This window comes from Petromyzon marinus, chromosome 71 (genome assembly GCF_048934315.1).
Source record: "Petromyzon marinus isolate PM22_M1 ecotype Great Lakes invasive population chromosome 71, UKy_Petmar_22M1.pri1.0, whole genome shotgun sequence".
In the NCBI taxonomy this organism is placed as follows: Eukaryota; Metazoa; Chordata; class Hyperoartia; order Petromyzontiformes; family Petromyzontidae; genus Petromyzon; species Petromyzon marinus.
The window spans coordinates 30,001-52,742 of record NC_133737.1 but is presented as its reverse complement, the minus strand read 5'-3'; the positions used below and the strand labels follow the sequence as shown (position 1 = coordinate 52,742).

Sequence of the window (22,742 nt, the reverse complement as noted above, 5' to 3'; positions counted from 1 at the left end):
TAATTCACTCACCCACTCTCTCACCCTCCACCGTTTTCCAACCCCACAGCTTCTGAGGAGTTGACTATTGCCGGGATGACGTTCACGACCTTTGACCTGGGCGGACATGCACAAGGTGAGTTGGTGGCTAGTTGAGATGTTGACTACCTCACCAGGTACTCAGGAGGTCGCTGGTTCCATCACAACAAGATCCTCCACACACACACACACACACCACGTGGGTAGAGGAGATGTTGACTACCTCACCAGGTACTCAGGAGGTCACGGTTTCCATCACCAACACACCACGTGGCTAGATGAGATGTTGACTACCTCACAAGGTACTCAGGAGGTCACGGGTTCCATCACCACCAACATCCTCCACACACTACCCACGTGGGTAGAGGAGATCTTGACTACCTCACCACGTTGGTAGAGGAGATGTTGACTACCTCACCAGGTACTCAGGAGGTCACGGGTTCCATCCACACACACCCCACGTGGTAGAGGAGATGTTGACTACCTCACCAGGTACTCAGGAGGTCACGGGTTCCATCCACAAACACCCCACGTGGCTAGTTGAGATGTTGACTACCTCACCAGGTACTCAGGAGGTCGCTGGTTCCATCACAACACGATCCTCCACACACACACTGCACGTGGCTAGTTGAGATGTTGACTACCTCACTAGGTACTCAGGAGGTCTCGGGTTCCATCACTACAAGATCCTCCACACACACACACACACCACGTGGGTAGAGCAGATGTTGACTACCTCACCAGGTACTCAGGAGGTCACGGGTTCCATCACCACAAGATCCTCCACACACACCCCACGTGGCTAGTTGAGATGTTGACTACCTCACCAGGTACTCAGGAGGTCGCTGGTTCCATCAACAACACACCACGTGGGTAGAGGAGATGTTGACTACCTCACCAGGTACTCAGGAGGTCACGGGTTCCATCCACACACACCCCACGTGGGTAGAGGAGATGTTGACTACCTCACCAGGTACTCAGGAGGTCACGGGTTCCATCACTACAAGATCCTCCACACACACACCACGTGGGTAGAGGAGATGTTGACTACCTCACCAGGTACTCAGGAGGTCACGGGTTCCATCACCAACACACCACGTAGCTAGTTGAGATGTTGACTACCTCACCAGGTACTCAGGAGGTCACGGGTTCCATCACCAACACACCACGTGGGTAGAGGAAATGTTGACTACCTCACCAGGTACTCAGGAGGTCACGGGTTCCATAACCACAAGATCCTCCACACACACACCACGTGGGTAGAGGAGATGTTGACTACCTCACTAGGTACTCAGGAGGTCACGGGTTCCATCACAACAAGATCTATCTGTGTATGTGTGTGTGTATCTGTGTGTGTCTATGTGTGTGTGTTTGTCTATCTGCGTGTGTCTATCCGTGTCTGTGTGTGTGGCACTGTGTGTATCTCTGTGTGTGTCTAACTGTGTGTGTATCTATCTGCGTGTATCTGTGTGTCTAACTGTGTGTCTAACTGTATGTGTGTCTATCTGTGTGTGTCTAACTGTGTGAGTAGCTCGCCGTGTCTGGAGGAACTACCTCCCGGCCATCAACGCTGTCGTGTTCCTGGTGGACTGTGTCTGTGTGTGTGTCTAATTGTCTGTGTGTGTGTGTCTCTATGTGTGTGTGTGTCTCTGTGTGTGTGTATCTCTGTGTGTGTCTAACTGTGTGTGTGTCTAACTGTGTGTGTCTAACTGTGTGTGTGTCTCTGTGTGTGTGTGTCTGTGTGTGTGTCTAAGTGTGTGTGTGTCTGTGTGTGTGTGTCTAACTGTGTGTGTGTGTCTGTGTGTGTGTGTCTAACTGTGTGTCTCTCTGTGTGTGTGAGTAGCTCGCCGTGTCTGGAGGAACTACCTCCCGACCATCAACGCTGTCGTGTTCCTGGTGGACTGTGTCTGTGTGTGTGTCTAACTGTGTGTGTGTCTAACTGTGTGTGTCTCTGTGTGTGTGTGTCTAACTGTGTGTGTCTGTGTGTGTGTCTCTGTGTGTGTCTCTGTGTGTGTGTCTGTGTGTGTGTCTAACTGTGTGTGTGTCTAACTGTGTGTGTGTCTGTGTCTGTGTGTGTGTGTGTGTCTAACTGTGTCTGTGTGTGTCTGTGTGTGTGTGTGTCACTGTGTGTGTGTCTAACTGTGTCTGTGTGTGTGTGTGTCTAACTGTGTGTGTGTGTGTGTAACTGTGTGTGTGTGTCTAACTGTGTGTCTAACTGTGTGTGTGTGTGTCTAACTGTGTGTCTAACTGTGTGTGTGTGTGTCTAACTGTGTGTCTAACTGTGTGTGTGTGTCTAACTGTCTGTGTGTGTGAGTAGCTCGCCGTGTCTGGAGGAACTACCTCCCGGCCATCAACGCTGTCGTGTTCCTGGTGGACTGTGTCTGTGTGTGTGTCTAACTGTCTGTGTGTGTCTGTGTGTGTGTCTGTGTGTGTGTGTCTGTGTGTGTCTATCTGTGTGTCTAACTGTGTATGTGTCTAACTGTGTGTGTTTCTAACTGTGTGTGTGTCACTGTGTGTGTGTGTCTGTGTGTGTGTCTAACTCTGTGTGTGTATATCTGTCTGTCTATCTGTGTGTGTCTCTGTGTGTGTAGCTCGCCGTGTCTGGAGGAACTATCTCCCGGCCATCAATGCTGTCGTGTTCCTGGTGGACTGTGTCTGTGTGTGTCTGTGTGTGTCTGTGTGTGTGTGTCTCTGTGTGTGTGTGTGTCTGTGTGTGTCTCTGTGTGTGTGTCTCTGTGTGTGTGTGTGTCTGTGTGTGTGTGTGTCTGTGTGTGTGTGTGTGTCTCTGTGTGTGTGTCTCTGTGTGTGTGTGTGTCTAACTGTGTGTGTGTGTCTGTCTGTGTGTCTCTCTGTGTGTGTGAGTAGCTCGCCGTGTCTGGAGGAACTATCTCCCGGCCATCAACGCTGTCGTGTTCCTGGTGGACTGTGTCTGTGTGTGTGTCTAACTGTGTGTGTGTCTAACTGTGTGTGTGTGTGTCTCTGTGTGTCTGTGTGTGTGTCTAACTGTGTGTGTGTCTCTGTGTGTGTGTCTAACTGTGTGTGTCTAACTGTGTGTGTGTCTAACTGTGTGTGTCTAACTGTGTGTGTGTCTATCTGTGTGTGTGTCTAACTGTGTGTGTCTCTGTATGTGTGTGTGTGTCTCTGTGTGTGTGTCTCTGTGTGTGTGTCTCTGTGTGTGTGTGTGTGTCTGTGTGTGTGTCTAACTGTGTGTGTGTGTGTGTCTATCTGTGTGTGTCTCTGTGTGAGTAGCTCGCCGTGTCTGGAGGAACTACCTCCCGGCCATCAACGCTGTCGTGTTCCTGGTGGACTGTGTCTGTGTGTGTGTGTCTAACTGTGTGTGTCTCTGTGTGTGTGTGTCTGTGTGTGTCTGTGTGTGTCTGTGTGTGTGTCTATCTGTGTGTGTGTGTCTGTGTGTGTGTCTATCTGTGTGTGTGTCTAACTGTGTGTGTGTGTCTGTGTGTGTGTCTATCTGTGTGTGTGTCTAACTGTGTGTGTCTAACTGTGTGAGTAGCTCGCCGTGTCTGGAGGAACTACCTCCCGGCCATCAACGCTGTCGTGTTCCTGGTGGACTGTGCGGACCTCTCACGCCTCCACGAAAGTCGTGACGAGTTAGCGGTCAGTCACTCAATTAGTCACTCACTTAGTCACCCACTCAGTCACTCACTTAGTCACCCATTCAGTCACTCACTTAGTCACTCACTCAGTCAGTCACTCAGTCACTCACTCAGTCACTCAATCACTCACTCAGTCACTCACTTAGTCACCCACTCAGTCACTCACTTAGTCACTCACTCAGTCAGTCACTCAGTCACTCAGTCAGTCACTCAGTCAGTCACTCAGTCAGTCACTCAGTCACTCAATCACTCACTCAGTCACTCAATCACTCACTCAGTCACTCACTCAGTCACTCACTCAGTCACTCACTCAGTCACTCACTTAGTCACTCAGTCAGTCACTTAGTCACCCACTCAGTCAGTCACTCAGTCACTCAGTCACTCACTCAGTCACTCAGTCAGTCACTGTCACTCAATCACTCACTCAGTCACTCAGTCACTCACTCAGTCACTCACTCAGTCACTCACTTAGTCACTCAGTCACTCACTCAGTCACTCACTCAGTCACTCACTTAGTCACTCAGTCACTCACTCAGTCACTCACTCAGTCACTCACTTAGTCACTCAGTCACTCACTTAGTCACTCACTCAGTCAGTCACTCAGTCACTCACTCAGTCAGTCACTTAGTCACTCACTCAGTCACTCACTCAGTCACTCAGTCAGTCACTCACTTAGTCACTCACTCAGTCACTCACTTAGTCACCCACTCAGTCACTCAGTCACTCAGTCAGTCACTCAGTCACTCAGTCAGTCACTCAGTCAGTCACTCAGTCAGTCACTCAGTGAGTCACTCACTCAGTCACTCAGTCACTCAGTCAGTCACTTAGTCACTCACTCAGTCAGTCACTTAGTCACCCACTCAGTCAGTCACTCAGTCACTCAGTCACTCAATCACTCACTCAGTCACTCAGTCAGTCACTCAGTCAGTCACTCAGTCAGTCAGTCACTCAGTCACTCAGTCAGTCAGTCACTCAGTCAGTCAGTCGCTCAGTCAGTCAGTCGCTCAGTCAGTCACTCAGTCAGTCACTCAGTCAGTCACTCAGTCAGTCAGTCACTCAGTCAGTCACTCAGTCACTCAGTCAGTCACTCAGTCAGTCACTCACTCAGTCACTCACTCAGTCACTTAGTCAGTCACTCAGTCAGTCACTCACTCAGTCACTCACTTAGTCAGTCACTCACTCAGTCACTCACTCAGTCACTCACTTAGTCAGTCACTCACTCACTCAGTCACTCAGTCAGTCACTCAGTCAGTCACTCAGTCACTCACCCGCTCACCCACTCGCTCAGTCACTCGCTCAGTCAGTCACTCAGTCACTAGCTCACTCATTCACTCACTCACTCAGTCAGTCACTCAGTCACTCAGTCAGTCACTCAGTCAGTCACTCAGTCAGTCAGTCACTCACTCAGTCACTCACTCCGTCACTCAGTCAGTCAGTCACTCAGTCACTCAGTCAGTCAGTCACTCAGTCAGTCACTCACTCAGTCAGGCACTCACTCAGTCACTCACACAGTCACCCACTCACTCACTCAGTCACTCACTCAGTCACTCACTCAGTCGCTCACTCAGTCGCTCACTCAGTCGCTCACTCAGTCGCTCACTCAGTCAGTCACTCAGTCATTCAGTCACTCACTCACTCAGTCAGTCACTCACTCAGTCACTCAGTCACTCACTCATTCACTCAGTCACTCGCTCAATCACTCACTCAGTCACTCACTCAGTCACTCAGTCACTCACTCAGTCACTCACTCACTCACAGACTCACTCAGTCACTCACTCAGTCAGTCACTCAGTCAGTCACTCAGTCATTCACTCAGTCAGTCACTCAGTCGCTCAGTCACTCAGTCGCTCAGTCACTCGCTCAGTCACTCGCTCAGTCACTCAGCCAGTCAGTCACCCAGTCGCTCAGCCAGTCAGTCACCCAGTCAGTCACTCAGTCAGTCACTCAGTCAGTCACTCAGTCATTCACTGAATCACTCAGTCAGTCACTCAGTCACTCACTCACACGTCTCTCTAGGTGATGATAATGGACTGGTCACCCCCTCTCTAGGTGATGATAATGGACTGGTCCACCTCTCCACCCCTCCCCCAGGCGTTGATGATGGACTAGTCCACCCCCTCTCTAGGTGATGATAATGGACTGGTCCACGTCTCTCTAGGTGATGATAATGGACTGGTCCACCCCTCTCGGTGATGATAATGGACTGGTCCACCACCTCTCTAGGTGTTGATAATGGACTGGTCCACCTCTCCACCCCTCCCCCAGGTGTTGATGATGGATGAGTCCACCCCCGTCTAGGTAATGATAATGGACTGGTCCACCCCCTCTCTAGGTGATGATAATTGACTGGTCCACCCCCGTCTAGGTGTTGATAATGGACTGGTCCACCTCTCCACCCCTCCCCCAGGTGTTGATGATGGATGAGTCCACCCCCGTCTAGGTAATGATAATGGACTGGTCCACCCCCTCTCTAGGTGATGATAATGGACTGGTCCACATCTCTCTAGGTGATGATAATGGACTGGTCCACCCCCCTCTAGGTGATGATAATGGACTGGTCCACCTCTCCACCCCTCCCTCAGGCGTTGATGATGGACTGGTCCACGTCTCTCTCTCTAGGTGATGATAATGGACTGGTCCACCCCCTCTCTAGGTGATGATAATGGACTGGTCCACGTCTCTCTAGGTGATGATAATGGACTGGTCCACCCCTCTCTAGGTGATGATAATGGACTGGTCCACCCCCTCTCTAGGTGATGATAATGGACTGGTCCACATCTCTCTAGGTGATAATAATGGACTGGTCCACGTCTCTCTAGGTGATGATAATGGACTGGTCCACGTCTCTCTAGGTGATGATAATGGACTGGTCCACCCTCTCTCTAGGTGATGATAATGGACTGGTCCACGTCTCTCTAGGTGATGATAATGGAGTGGTCCACGTCTCTCTAGGTGATGATAATGGACTGGTCCACGTCTCTCTAGGTGATGATAATGGACTGGTCCACGTCTCTCTAGGTGATGATAATGGACTGGTCCACGTCGCTCTAGGTGATGATAATTGACTGGTCCACCCCCGTCTAGGTGATGATAATGGACTGGTCCACCTCTCCACCCCTCCCCCAGGCGTTGATGATGGACTGGTCCACGTCTCTCTCTCTAGGTGATGATAATGGACTGGTCCACCTCTCTCTAGGTGATGACAATGGACTGGTCCACTCCCCTCTAGGTGATGATAATGGACTGGTCCACTCCCCTCTAGGTGATGATAACGGACTGGTCCACCTCTCTCTAGGTGATGGTAATGGACTGGTCCACTCCCCTCTAGGTGATGATAATGGACTGGTCCACCTCTCCACCCCTCCCCCAGGCGTTGATGATGGACTAGTCCACCCCCTCTCTAGGTGATGATAATGGACTGGTCCACTCCCCTCTAGGTGATGATAATGGACTGCTCCACGTCTCTCTAGGTGTTGATAATGGACTGGTCCACCTCTCCACCCCTCCGCCAGGCGTTGATGATGGACTGGTCCACGTCTCTCTCTCTAGGTGATGATAATGGACTGGTCCACTCCCCTCTAGGTGATGATAATGGACTGGTCCACCTCTGTCTTGGTGATGATAATGGACTGGTCCACGTCTCTCTAGGTGATGATAATGGACTGGTCCACCTCTCCACCCCTCCCCCAGGCATTGATGATGGACTAGTCCATCCCCTCTAGGTGATGATAATGGACTGGTCCACCTCTCTCTCTCTAGGTGATGATAATGGACTGGTCCACCCCCTCTCTAGGTGATGATAATGGACTGGTCCACCTCTCCACCCCTCCCCCAGGCGTTGATGATGGACGAGTCCACCCCCTCTAGGTGATGATAATGGAGTGGGTCCACGTCTCTCTAGGTGATGATAATGGACTGGTCCACCCCCGTCTAGGTGATGATAATAGACTGGTCCACCTCTTCACCCCTCCCCCAGGCGTTGATGATGGACTGGTCCACGGCTCTCTCTCTAGGTGATGATAATGGATTGGTCCACTCCCTCTAGGTGATGATAATGGACTGGTCCACCCCTTCTAGGTGATGATAATGGACTGGTCCACTCCCCTCTAGGTGATGATAATGGACTGGTCCACCTCTCCACCCCTCCCCCAGGCGTTGATGATGGACTGGTCCACATCTCTCTCTCTAGGTGATGACAATGGACTGGTCCACGTCTCTCTCTCTCTTGGTGTTGATAACGGACTGGTCCACCCTCTCTAGGTGATGATAATGGACTGGTCCACCTCTCCACCCCTCCCCCAGGCGTTGATGATGGACGAGTCCACCCCCTCTAGGTGATAATGGACTGGTCCACGTCTCTCTAGGTGATGATAATGGACTGGTCCACGTCTCTCTAGGTGATGACAATGGACTGGTCCACGTCTCTCTAGGTGATGACAATGGACTGGTCCACGTCTCTCTCTCTCTTGGTGTTGATAACGGACTGGTCCACCCTCTCTAGGTGATGACAATGGACTGGTCCACGTCTCTCTAGGTGATGATAATGGACTGGTCCACCCCTTCTAGGTGTTGATAATGGACTGGTCCACGTCTCTCTAGGTGATGATAATGGGACTGGTCCACCTCTCCACCCCTCCCCCAGGCGTTGATGATGGACGAGTCCACCCTCTCTCTAGGTGATGATAATGGACTGGTCCACGTCTCTCTCTCTTGGTGTTGATAACGGACTGGTCCACCCTCTCTAGGTGATGATAATGGACTGGTCCACCTCTCCACCCCTCCCCCAGGCGTTGATGATGGACTGGTCCACCCCCTCTAGGTGTTGATAATGGACTGGTCCACCTCTCCACCCCTCCCCCAGGCGTTGATGATGGACGAGTCCATCTCCAACGGTGCCCATCCTGGTGCTGGGAAACAAAATCGACAGACCTGAGGCAGTCAGCGAACAGCGATTCAGAGACGAGTTCGGACTCTCTGGACAAACTACGGGGAAGGTGGGTGGGTGGGTGAGTGGGTGGGTGAGTGGGTGGGTGGGTGGGTGAGTGGGTGGGTGAGTGAGGGAGTGGGAGGGTGAGTGAGTGGGTGGGTGAGTGGGTGGGTGGGTGAGTGAGTGGGTGGGTGAGAGGGTGGGTGGGTGGGTGAGTGGGTGGGTGAGTGAGTGGGTGAGCGAGTGGGTGGGTGGGTGGGTGGGTGGGAGGGTGAGTGGGTGGGTGGGAGGGTGAGTGGGTGGGTGGGAGGGTGAGTGAGTGAGTGGGTGGGTGGGTGAGTGGTGGGTGGGTGGGTGGGTGAGTGGGTAGGTGAGTGGGTGGGAGGGTGAGTGGGTGGGTGAGTGGGTGAGTGGGTGGGTGAGTGAGTGGGTGAGCGAGTGGGTGGGAGGGTGAGTGGGTGGGTGGGAGGGTGAGTGAGTGGGTGGGTGGGTGGGTGAGTGGTGGGTGGGTGGGAGAGTGGTGGGTGGGTGGGAGAGTGGTGGGTGGGTGGGAGAGTGGTGGGTGGGTGGGAGAGTGGTGGGTGGGTGGGAGAGTGGGAGAGTGGGTGAGTGGGTGGGTGAGTGGGTGGGTGAGTGGGTGGGTGGGTGGGAGGGTGAGTGAGTGGGTGGGTGGGAGGGTGAGTGAGTGGGTGGATGGGTGAGTCGGTGGGTGGGTGGGTGGGTGGGAGGGTGGGTGGGTGGGTGAGTGGGTGGGTGGGTGAGTGGGTGGGTGGGTGAGTGGGTGAGTGGGTGAGTGAGTGGGTGGGTGAGAGGGTGGATGGGTGGGTGGGAGGGTGAGTGGGTGGGTGGGAGGGTGATGGGGTGGGTGGGAGGGTGAGTGGGTGGGTGAGTGAGTGAGTGGGTGGGTGGGTGAGTGAGTGGGTGGGTGGGTGTGGGAGTGGTGGGTGGGTGAGAGGGTGGGTGGGTGGGTGGGTGGGTGAGAGGGTGGGTGGGTGGGTGAGGGGTGGGTGGGTGGGTGGGTGAGAGGGTGGGTGGGTGGGTGGGTGAGAGGGTGGGTGGGTGGGTGGGTGAGAGGGTGGGTGGGTGGGTGGGTGGGTGAGAGGGTGGGTGGGTGAGAGGGTGGGTGGGTGGGTGGGTGAGAGGGTGGGTGGGTGGGTGGGTGAGAGGGTGGGTGGGTGGGTGGGTGAGAGGGTGGGTGGGTGGGTGGGTGAGAGGGTGGGTGGGTGGGTGGGTGAGAGGGTGGGTGGGTGGGTGGGTGAGAGGGTGGGTGGGTGGGTGGGTGAGAGGGTGGGTGGGTGGGTGGGTGAGAGAGTGGGTGGGTGGGTGGTGAGAGGGTGGGTGGGTGGGTGGGTGAGAGGGTGGGTGGGTGGGTGGGTGAGAGGGTGGGTGGGTGGGTGGGTGAGAGGGTGGGTGGGGTGGGTGGGTGAGAGGGTGGGTGGGTGGGTGAGAGGGTGGGTGGGTGGGTGAGAGGGTGGGTGGGTGGGTGGGTGAGAGGGTGGGTGGGTGAGAGGGTGGGTGGGTGAGAGGGTGGGTGGGTGAGTGGGTGGGTGGGTGAGTGGGTGGGTGGGTGAGTGGGTGGGTGGGGGGGTGGGTGAGTGGGTGGGTGGGTGAGTGGGTGGGTGGGGGGGTGGGTGGGGGGGTGGGTGGGTGGGTGGGTGAGAGGGTGGGTGGGTGGGTGAGAGGGTGGGTGGGTGGGTGAGAGGGTGGGTGGGTGGGTGAGAGGGTGGGTGGGTGGGTGAGAGGGTGGGTGGGTGGGTGAGTGGGTGGGTGAGTGGGTGAGTGGGTGGGTGAGTGAGTGGGTGAGTGAGAGGGTGGGTGAGTGGGTGGGTGGGTGGGTGGGTGGGTGGGTGAGTGGGTGGGAGGGTGAGTGGGTGGGTGGGTGGGTGAGTGGGTGGGAGGGTGAGTGGGTGGGAGGGTGAGTGGGTGGGAGGGTGAGTGGGTGGGAGGGTGAGTGGGTGGGAGGGTGAGTGGGTGGGAGGGTGAGTGGGTGGGAGGGTGAGTGGGTGGGAGGGTGAGTGGGTGGGAGGGTGAGTGAGTGGGTGGGTGAGTGGGTGGGTGAGTGGGTGGGTGAGTGGGTGGGTGAGTGATTGGGTGGGTGGGAGGGTGGGTGAGTGGGTGGGTGAGTGGGTGGGTGGGTGGGTGAGTGGGTGGGTGAGTGAGTGAGGGAGTGGGAGGGTGAGTGGGTGGGTGAGTGGGTGGTGGTGAGTGAGTGGGTGGGTGAGAGGGTGGGTGGGTGGGTGAGTGGGTGGGTGAGTGAGTGGGTGGCGAGTGGGTGGGTGGGTGGGAGGGTGAGTGGGTGGTGGGAGGGTGAGTGGGTGGGTGGGAGGGTGAGTGAGTGAGTGGGTGGGTGGGTGAGTGGTGGGTGGGTGGGTGGGTGAGTGGGTAGGTGAGTGGGTGGGAGGGTGAGTGGGTGGGTGAGTGGGTGAGTGGGTGGGTGAGTGAGTGGGTGAGCGAGTGGGTGGGAGGGTGAGTGGGGTGGGTGGGAGGGTGGGAGGGTGAGTGAGTGGGTGGGTGGGTGGGTGAGTGGTGGGTGGGTGGGAGAGTGGGAGAGTGGGTGAGTGGGTGGGTGAGTGGGTGGGTGAGTGGGTGAGTGGGTGGGTGAGTGGGTGGGTGAGTGGGTGGGTGGGTGGGAGGGTGAGTGAGTGGGTGGGTGGGAGGGTGAGTGAGTGGGTGAGTGGGTGGATGGGTGAGTCGGTGGTGGGTGGGTGGGTGAGTGGGTGGGTGGGTGAGTGGGGTGGGTGGGTGAGTGGGTGGGTGGGTGAGTGAGTGGGTGGGTGAGAGGGTGGATGGGTGGGTGGGAGGGTGAGTGGGTGGGTGGGAGGGTGAGTGGGTGGGTGGGAGGGTGAGTGGGTGGGTGGGAGGGTGAGTGGGTGGGTGAGTGAGTGAGTGGGTGGGTGGGTGAGTGGGTGGGTGGGTGGGGGTGAGAGGGTGGGTGGGTGGGTGGGTGAGAGGGTGGGTGGGTGGGTGAGAGGGTGGGTGGGTGGGTGAGAGGGGTGGGTGGGTGGGTGGGTGAGAGGGTGGGTGGGTGGGTGGGTGAGAGGGTGGGTGGGTGGGTGGGTGGGTGGGTGGGTGGGTGGGTGAGAGGGTGGGTGGGTGGGTGGGTGAGAGGGTGGGTGGGTGGGTGAGAGGGTGGGTGGGTGGGTGAGAGGGTGGGTGGGTGGGTGAGAGGGTGGGTGGGTGGGTGAGAGGGTGGGTGGGTGGGGTGGAGGGTGGGTGGGTGGGGTGAGAGGGTGGGTGGGTGGGTGAGAGGGTGGGTGGGTGGGTGGGTGGGTGAGTGGGTGGGGTGGGGGGGGTGGGGGGTGTGAGTGGGTGGGTGGGTGAGTGGGTGGATGGGGGGTGGGTGGGTGGGTGGGGGGGGGGGTGGGTGGGTGGGTGGGGGGGTGGGTGGGTGAGAGGGTGGGTGGGTGGGTGAGAGGTGGGTGGGTGGTGTGAGTGGGTGGGTGGGTGGGTGAGTGAGTGGGTGAGTGAGAGGGTGGGTGAGTGGGTGGGTGGGTGAGTGGGTGGGTGGGTGAGTGGGTGGGAGGGTGAGTGGGTGGGTGGGTGGGTGAGTGGGTGGGAGGTGAGTGGGTGGGAGGGTGAGTGGGTGGGTGGGTGGTGGTGGGTGAGTGGGTGGGTGAGTGGGTGGGTGAGTGGGGTGGGTGAGTGATTGGGTGGGTGGGAGGGTGGGTGGGAGGGTGGGTGGGAGGGTGAGTGAGTGAGTGGGTGGGTGGGTGAGTGGTGGGTGGGTGGGTGAGTGGTGGGTGGGTGGGAGAGTGGGTGAGTGGGTGAGTGAGAGGGTGGGTGAGTGGGTGAGTGAGAGGGTGGGTGAGTGGGTGAGTGGGTGGGTGAGTGAGTGGGTGAGTGGTGGGTGAGTGGTGGGTGAGTGGTGGGTGAGTGGTGGGTGAGTGGTGGGTGAGTGGGAGGTGGGTGAGTGGGTGAGTGGTGGGTGGGTGGGTGAGTGGTGGGGGTGATGGTGGGTGAGGTGGGGTGTGGGTGAGTGGGTGAGTGGTGGGTGTGGAGTGAGTGAGTGACTGACTGACTGAGTTACTGAGTGACTGAGTGACTGACTGAGTGACTGACTGAGTAACTGAGTGACTGACTGAGTGACTGACTGAGTGACTGACTGACTGACTGAGTGACTGACTGACTGAGTGACTGACTGACTGACTGAGTGACTAACTGAGTGACTGACTGTACTTCTGTGACCCCTTCCAGGGTTCCGTGCCAGCGAAGGATCTGAATGCGCGTCCACTTGAGGTGTTTATGTGCTCCGTGCTCAAGCGTCAGGGCTACGGGGAAGGATTCCGCTGGCTATCCCAGTACATCGACTGACGAGTCACTCGCTCAGTCACTCGCTCAGTCAGTCAGTCACGCAGTCACTCACTCAGTCACTCAGTCAGTCACTCAGTCACTCAGTCAGTCAGTCACGCAGTCACTCACTCAGTCACTCAGTCAGTCACTCAGTTAGTCACTCGCTCAGTCAGTCACGCAGTCACTCAGTCACTCACTCACTCAGTCACTCAGTCAGTCACTCACTCACCCACTCAGTCACTCAGTCACTCACTTACCCACTCACCCACTCAGTCTGCCACTCACTCACTGACTCACTGACTCACCTACTCACCCATTAACCCACTCGCTTACCCACTCACCCACTCACTCACTCACCCACTCACTCACTCACCCACTCACTCACCTCCTCCTACAGACACACACAGACATACACACAGAAACAGACAGGCATCCAGACATACACACATATACATACATACAGACACACACAGACAAACACAGCCACAACAACAACAACATTTAACAATGAGAATTAAAGTCCCAAGGATTTACGTCTCTGTGTGTGTCATGGTGGTGGTGGTGATGGTGGTGGTGGTGATGGTGGTGATGATGATAATGGTGGTGGTGATGATGGTGATGGTGATGATGGTGATGGTGATGATGATAATGGTGGTGGTGATTGTGATGATGGTGATGGTATCGCTGTAGTCGGCCGTGCCATGGGGGGAGGAGCCAATTCCGATTGGCTCCTCCCCCCATGGCGTCTGTGACCACCACAGGGGCTAAACAGGGGCTCTGGACGGGTGCGAGGGGCTGGTAACCCCTCCACCTTCAATTAATTACCACAAAACCACGAGTTAAACTGAAATATGTAACTAATAAGCTTGTGCCGGAGGCCCCGGGGGGGACAGGCGTCTATGACGTCTCCTTGCCAAACCCCAATTGGCGGAGCCAGGAGATTGAATCTCTTTACCCTCGGGGGCTCCTCCAGAAACAACGAAAAGCCACTTCGTGTGGCCACGTGGGAATGTGCGAACGCTCACTGTGGAGGAGAGAGGCTGCCCACTCCTCCGTCGGGAGCTGGACCGGTACCGCCTGGATCTCTGCGGCATTCAGGAGGTCCGGTGGACCGGCTCTGGCTCCTGCCACCGTGAGGGGTGGACGGTCCTCTACTCGGGGCAGCAGACTGCCAAACAACAGGGAGTGTGGTTCTTCTTTTGAACAAAATAATGAAGGAGGCGTGGGAGCGTGGCGGTGAGGTGTGGGAAGCTGTAAGCCCCGGGCTACTTTGGGCTCGCCTTCCCATCAACCGGAGGCGAGGAGTGGTGGTCGTGGTTGCTTATGCCCCCACCGAAGATGAACATCCGTGGAGGGATGCAGGCAAAGCCGATGAGTCAGATGCCTTCTATGACCTGTCACAGGTGCTGGCTAAAGTGGCCCCTCGGGATAGTCATCTTGTTGGGTGACTTCAATGCCCGAGTTGGCCATGATGCTGGCACCTGGTCTGCAGTGATTGGAGGGCATGGGCCAGATCAGCTCAATAACAACGGCAGGAGGCTGCAAGATTTTTGTGCAGCCCATGGGCTTGTAATTACCAACACGCTGTTCTGGCATCGGCACATCCACACAACATCATGGATGCATGCCGGGTCCAAGCAAGAACATCTGGACTACATAGTAACAGACCAGCGAATGCGAGCCCATGTTCTTGACACCAGGACCTACCGTGGAGCTGATCAGCCCACTGACCATCGACTAGTCATCTGTAAGATGCGCCTGCCATTCTTCCACTCCGGTGGTGGGTGTACACCCAGGACCCCATTCCAACCTAAAGTGGCCTGGTCTCAGTTATCTGATGAAAGTTGCAAGCGAGAATTTCATCGTCGCTTGCGGCTGGGATTGGCATCGTCCCCCACTCCTCCTGATGTCGAGGGTAAATGGGCGAGGTTTAGGACTGTGACTCATGCAGCTGCAATGGCTGCTTTGGGTACGCGGTACAGACCTCCCCAGAGACCCTGGCTGACAGAGGAGGTGTTCAGGATGGTTGAGAAAATGTGACAGGCCCACTGTCATCGGCTACAGAATCTCACGTCAGAGAATGAGGAGGCTTACCGCAGCCTTCGCTCGGAGGTTCGGAGAGCCGTGAGGCGCTGCAAGGATGGCTGGTGGTCGTGGGTTGCTGAGGAGATGGAGTCTGCCTCAGTGGCCCGTGATCACAAATCTCTATTTAACTCCATCAAAAAGTTACCTGCAGTGCCACACCTATTAACATCATTAGGGGAAAGAATGGTGATCCAATCTCTGACCCCCAGGAACAAGTTTGAAGATTTGCTGAGCATTTCTGTGAGGTCCTGAGGGAGGGCAAATCCCTCAGCCTGGAAAACATCATGGCACAAAGTGGGGATGACCCTGCTGAGGCTGCGGTGCCTCAAATATTGGAAGAAGTCACCCCCTGTGAGTGGCTGGCTGAGGTGCCATCTGTTGAGGAAGTACTGAAGGCGACCCAGAGCCTGAGACCAGGAAAGGCACCGGGCAGAGATAATCTCCCAAGCGAAATGCTGAGGGAGGGTGGCGTTTGTGCACAGACTGCCCTATATGACATCATAACAACAGTCTGGACCACTGGACGGGTTCCGCAGGATTGGAAGGATGCCCTGGTGGTCCCCCTCTTTAAGAAGGGGGACCGCACAGACTGTAACAACTACAGGGGCATCTCACTCCTCAGTGTGCCAGGAAAGGTCCTGGCAAGGATTATTCAACATCGCCTTGCCAGGCACGCTGAGGAGAGGCTTGCGGAGCCCCAATGCGGTTTCAGGAAAGGGCGGTCCTGCACAGATGCTATATTTTCTGTCCGTCTGCTACAGCAGAGGTGTAGGGAATTCCAGCAAGACCTACATCTCTGCTTTATATGCCTGGTCAAGGCCTGTGATACCATCAGTAGGCCAAGGCTCTGGGTTGTTCTTCGTGCTTTTGGAGTACCTGACCCTCTGCTCACGATCATTAAAGACCTTCATGATGGTGAGCGGGCCCGGGTAAAACTACGTGGCCGCGAGTCAGAGCCATTCCCTGTACACCTTGGGGTGCGACAGGGATGTCCTCTGGCTCCCACATTATTTAACATCTATTTTGACCACGTAGTTCGTGAAGCCTTAAATAGCTGTACCCGGGGAATCTCCGTATGGTACAGATATAATGGGAGGCTGATCGATGCCCGGGTGCGGTCAAGAGATGGCTCCCTATTGCTCAACCACGTTATGTATGCCGATGATTTAGTAATAGCTGCTCAGTCAGAGGAGGAGTTGGAGACGCTGCTGTTGAGACTGGAGCGTGCAACTAAGAGGTGGGGCCTTACCATCAGCCCCACCAAAACTAAGCACCTGCCTGGGTATTTTGTACCATCGGACACTCCACCCCCACATCTCCCAATCGGTGATGGGGCAGTTGTGGAGAGAGTGGAGAGTTTCCCATACCTGGGCAGTGTGCTTATGGCCGGCTCCAGTTTAACAGCAGAGGTCTCACTCCGAATCAGTCGAGCGGCAATATCTTTTCATCGGTTGCGTAACGCTGTGTGGAAGCTACCTGGTCTGTCGCTCCGCACTAAGCTTCAGGTCTTCTCGGCCACGGTCATTCCGTCCCTTCTCTACGCTAGCGAAACGTGGACCCCCCAAATGGAACATCTTCGCCGGTTAGAAACATTTAGGCTGGCCTGCCTACGATCCATCCTGGGTTTAACCAGGCTGGATTGTGTGAGGAGCTCACAAATCTTTGAAAGATCTGGGCAAGGTCCCATCGGTGAGCTCCTCCGGCAGGCAAGCCTGCATTGGCTGGGTCATGTAGCCCGCATGCCCAGCCACCGCATGCCGAAACAGCTTTTGTTCGGCCGGATAGAGGGGGCTAAACGAGCGCGGCACGGGCTAGAGAAGAGATGGAGTGATGTGGTACAGGAGGACGTGGAGCTGAGTGGATTTGCGGATGACTGGTACCAGTGGTGTCAAGATCGGCCTCTGTGGAGGAGGCTCGTGAAGGATGCTGCTACTGGGCAGTTGGAGGCAGTCGCCCTCCAACAACAACGGAGGGCGGAGGAGCGACGCTCACAACAACGAGCGGAGCGCCGGGTGGCTGAAGCACAGCAGGTTGACACAGTAGGGGGCACAGGTGGTGCATCAGCCAGTCATCTCAGTCATCTCAGTCAGTCGACCCGTGGCACCTGCTGGGTCTGCCCCGTGACCTCCTGCCAGCGGGCGTTCGACACTTCACGTGGCCACTTAGTGGTGAATGGCGGTTGTTGTTGTTGTTGTGTGTGTGTGTCTGTGTGTGTCTGTGTGTGTGTGTGTAGCGGTTAGCGCTACGCTGCGCTATGAACCTGGCGACCCGGGTTCGATTCCCGCTCACGGCCACCAACACCGGTGACGATTATCTGAACCGGTCCCGGGCCTCCCCTAGGTCGACTCAGCCTCAAATGAGTACCTGGTGCGGTGTGCAGTAAACATCGCCACTGGGGAGACAAAGGCGGTCGGGCGTGGTGCTGGCCACCCACCCCCTCGTGTACCGTTCCGGCCTTCATAGGTGCCCGCTAACAGCACTTGCCCCTACAGTCTGTTAAGGCTATATGGGGGATCTTTGTCTTTGTTTGTGTGTCTGTGAACCATCGTCGCGCGGCGCTTTCCGTGGTCGTCTGGAACGTTTCTTCCATCCGATATCAGGAAGCCAATGGGAGCCATGCACTTTAAGATGGTCATCGTCTAGATTGACAAACTCATTTCGCTCGAACTGATTCTTGTGTTTAGTTTGTCGTCCTTCCCCGGCACCTCCAATTAGCGCGGTTGGCTACGTACGGTGCGAAAGAAGTTCAACATGCACACATACTACACCATAGACTCAACACTGCTACCCATAGACTCAACACTGCCCATAGACTCAACATTGCCACCCATAGACTCAGCACTGCCCATTGACTCAACACTGCACCATAGACTCAACACTGCACCATAGACTCAACACTGCACCATAGACTCAACACTGCACCATAGACTCAACACTGCACCATAGACTCAACACTGCACCATAGACTCAACATTGCCAACCATAGACTCAATACTGCTCCATAGACTCATCACTGCACCATAGACTCATCACTGCACCATAGACTCAACACTACCCATAGACTCAACACTGCACCATAGACTCAACATTGCCACCCATAGACTCAGCACTGCCCATTGACTCAACACTGCACCATAGACTCAACACTGCACCATAGACTCAACACTGCCACCATAGACTCAGCACTGCCCATAGACTCAACACTGCACCATAGACTCAACATTGCACCATAGACTCAACACTGCCCATAGACTCAACACTGCACCATAGACTCAACACTGCCACCATAGACTCATCACTGCACCATAGACTCAACACTGCCACCCATATACTCAGCACTGCCCATTGGCTCAACACTGCCCATAGACTCAACACTGCACCATGGACTCAACACTGCACCATAGACTCAACACTGCTCCATAGACTCAACACTGCACCATAGACTCAACACTGCCCATAGACTCAACACTGCACCATAGACTCAACACTGCACCATAGACTCAACACTGCTCCATAGACTCAACACTGCTCCATAGACTCAGCACGATCCATAGACTCAACACTGCCCATAGACTCAACACTGCACCATAGACTCAGCACTGCCCCATAGACTCAACACTGCACTATAGACTCAACACTGCCCATAGACTCAACACTGCTCCATAGACTCATCACTGCACCGTGGACTCATCACTGCACCATAGACTCAACACTGCTACCCATAGACTCAACACTACCCATAGACTCAGCACTGCACCATAGACTCAACACTGCACCATAGACTCAACACTGCACCATAGACTCAACACTGCCCATAGACTCAACACTGCTCCATAGACTCATCACTGCACCGTGGACTCATCACTGCACCATAGACTCAACACTGCCACCCATATACTCAGCACTGCCCATTGGCTCAACACTGCCCATAGACTCAACACTGCACCATGGACTCAACACTGCTCCATAGACTCATCACTGCACCATAGACTCAACACTGCTCCATAGACTCAACACTGCACCATAGACTCAACACTGCCCATAGACTCAACACTGCCCATAGACTCAACACTGCACCATAGACTCAACACTGCACCAGGACTCAACACTGCCCATGGACTTAACACTGCACCATAGACTCAACACTGCCCATAGACTCAACACTGCTCCATAGACTCATCACTGCACCATGGACTCAACACTGCACCATAGACTCAACACTGCACCGTAGACTCAACACTGCACCATAGACTCAACACTGCACCATAGACTCACCACTGCCACCATAGACTCAACACTGCCCATAGACTCAACACTGCACCATAGACTCAACACTGCCCATAGACTCAACACTGCACCATAGACTCAACACTGCACCATAGACTCAGCACTGCACCATAGACTCAACACTGCCACCATAGACTCAGCACTGCCCATGGACTCAACACTGCACCATAGACTCAACAATGCACCATAGACTCAGCACTGCACCATAGACTCAACACCGCTCCATAGACTCAACACTGCACCATAGACTCAACACTGCACCATAGACTCAACACTGCACCATAGACTCAACACTGCACCATAGACTCAACACTGCCACCATAGACTCAACACTGCACCATGGACTCAACACTGCACCATAGACTCAACACTGCTTCATAGACTCATCACTGCACCATAGACTCATCACTGCACCATGGACTCAACACTGCACCATAGACTCAACACTGCACCGTAGACTCAGCACTGCCCATAGACTCAGCACTGCACCATAGACTCAACACTGCACCATAGACTCAACACTGCACCATAGACTCAACACTGCCCATAGACTCAACACTGCCCATAGACTCAACACTGCACCATAGACTCAACACTGCACATGGACTTAACACTGCACCATAGACTCATCACTGCACCATGGACTCAACACTGCACCATAGACTCAACACTGCACCATAGACTCAACACTGCTCCATAGACTCAGCACGATCCATAGACTCAACACTGCCCATAGACTCAACACTGCCCATAGACTCAGCACTGCACCATAGACTCAACACTGCACCATAGACTCAACACTGCTCCATAGACTCAACACTGCTCCATAGACTCAGCACGATCCATAGACTCAACACTGCCCATAGACTCAACACTGCCCATAGACTCAACACTGCACCATAGACTCAGCACTGCCCCATAGACTCAACACTGCACTATAGACTCAACACTGCCCATAGACTCAACACTGCTCCATAGACTCATCACTGCACCGTGGACTCATCACTGCACCATAGACTCAACACTGCTACCCATAGACTCAACACTACCCATAGACTCAGCACTGCACCATAGACTCAACACTGCACCATACACTCAACACTGCACCATAGACTCAACACTGCCCATAGACTCAACACTGCACCATAGACTCAACACTGCACCATAGACTCAACACTGCACCATAGACTCAGCACTGCACCATAGACTCAACACTGCACCATAGACACAGCACTGCCCCATAGACTCAACACTGCACCATAGACTCATCACTGCTTCATAGACTCAGCACTGCACCATAGACTCAACACTGCTCCATAGACTCAACACTGCACCATAGACTCAACACTGCACCATAGACTCAACACTGCACCATAGACTCAACACTGCACCATAGACTCAACACTGCCCATAGACTCATCACTGCACCATAGACTCAACACTGCTCCATAGACTCAACACTGCACCATAGACTCAACACTGCCCATAGACTCAACACTGCCCATAGACTCATCACTGCTTCATAGACTCAGCACTGCACCATAGACTCATCACTGCACCATAGACTCAACACTGCACCAGGACTCAACACTGCACCATGGACTCAACACTGCTCCATAGACTCAACACTGCCCATAGACTCAACACTGCCACCATAGACTCAACACTGCACCATAGACTCAACACTGCCCATAGACTCATCACTGCACCATAGACTCAACACTGCACCATGGACTCAACACTGCTCCATAGACTCAACACTGCTCCATAGACTCAACACTGCCCATAGACTCAACACTGCCACCATAGACTCATCACTGCACCATAGACTCAACACTACCCATAGACTCAACACTGCACCATAGACTCAACACTGCACCATAGACTCAACACTGCACCATAGACTCAACACTGCCACCATAGACTCAACACTGCACCGTAGACTCAGCACTGCCCATAGACTCAGCACTGCACCATAGACTCAACACTGCACCATAGACTCAACACTGCTCCATAGACTCAACACTGCACCATAGACTCAGCACTGCACCATAGACTCAACACTGCACCATAGACTCAACACTGCTCCATAGACTCATCACTGCACCGTGGACTCATCACTGCACCATAGACTCAACACTGCTACCCATAGACTCAACACTACCCATAGACTCAGCACTGCACCATAGACTCAACACTGCACCATAGACTCAACACTGCCCATAGACTCAACACTGCACCATAGACTCAACACTGCCCATAAACTCAACACTGCACCATAGACTCAACACTGCACCATAGACTCAGCACTGCACCATAGACTCAACACTGCACCATGGACTCAACACTGCACCATAGACTCAACACTGCACCATAGACTCACCACTGCCACCATAGACTCAACACTGCACCATAGACTCAACACTGCCCATAGACTCAACACTGCACCATAGACTCAACACCGCTCCATAGACTCAACACTACCCATAGACTCAACACTGCACTATAGACTCATCACTGCACCATAGACTCAACACTACCCATAGACTCAACACTGCTACCCATAGACTCATCACTGCTTCATAGACTCAACACTGCTACCCATAGACTCAACACGACCCATAGACTCAATACTGCTCCATAGACTCATCACTGCACCATAGACTCAACACTGCTACCCATAGACTCAACACTACCCATAGACTCAACACTGCACCATAGACTCAACACTGCACCATAGACTCAACACTGCATCATAGACTCAACACTGCACCATAGACTCAACACTGCACCATAGACTCAACACTGCCCATAGACTCAACACTGCACCATAGACTCAACACTGCACCATAGACTCAACACTGACCATAGACTCAACACTGCCCATAGACTCAACACTGCCCATAGACTCAACATTGCACCATAGACTCAACACTGCCCATAGACTCAACACTGCACCATAGACTCAACACTGCCCATAGACTCAACACTGCACCATAGACTCAACACTGCACCATAGACTCAACACTGACCATAGACTCAACACTGCCCATAGACTCAACATTGCCACCCATAGACTCAGCACTGCCCATTGACTCAACACTGCACCATAGACTCAACACTGCACCATAGACTCAGCACTGCATCATAGACTCAGCGCTGCCACTCATAGACTCAACACTGCCACCCATAGACTCAGCACTGCACCATAGACTCAACACTGCACCATAGACTCAGCACTGCACCATAGACTCAGCACTGCTAGGAGATGTTGACTACCTCGCCTGGTGCACAGGAGGTCTGTGTCTCTCTCACATCATCATCAGGGTGGCTATGAGATGTTGACTACCTCGCCTGGTGTACAGGAGGTCTGTGTCTCTCTCTCATCAGCATCATCACGGTGGCTATGAGATGTTGACTACCTCGCCTGGTGTACAGGAGGTCGTGGTGTGTCTCTCTCACATCATCATCAGGGTGGCTAGGAGATGTTGACTACCTCGCCTGGTGTACAGGAGGTCGTG

At 54.5% G+C, this 22,742-nt stretch overlaps 1 protein-coding gene across 1 annotated transcript in view; it reads left to right on the top strand.

The window, feature by feature from the left end:
* LOC116957280 (small COPII coat GTPase SAR1B-like) overlaps positions 1 to 13,382 on the top strand; it is a 35,683-nt gene extending 22,301 nt beyond the window's left edge. Inside the window, 5 exon segments of the mRNA XM_076055257.1 lie at positions 50 to 115; positions 3,530 to 3,633; positions 8,494 to 8,523; positions 8,525 to 8,626; positions 12,754 to 13,382. Of these exon segments, the coding sequence (XP_075911372.1) occupies positions 50 to 115; positions 3,530 to 3,633; positions 8,494 to 8,523; positions 8,525 to 8,626; positions 12,754 to 12,870 (419 nt within the window). The 3' untranslated portion in view covers positions 12,871 to 13,382.
* The last annotated feature ends 9,360 nt before the right edge of the window (positions 13,383 to 22,742 follow it).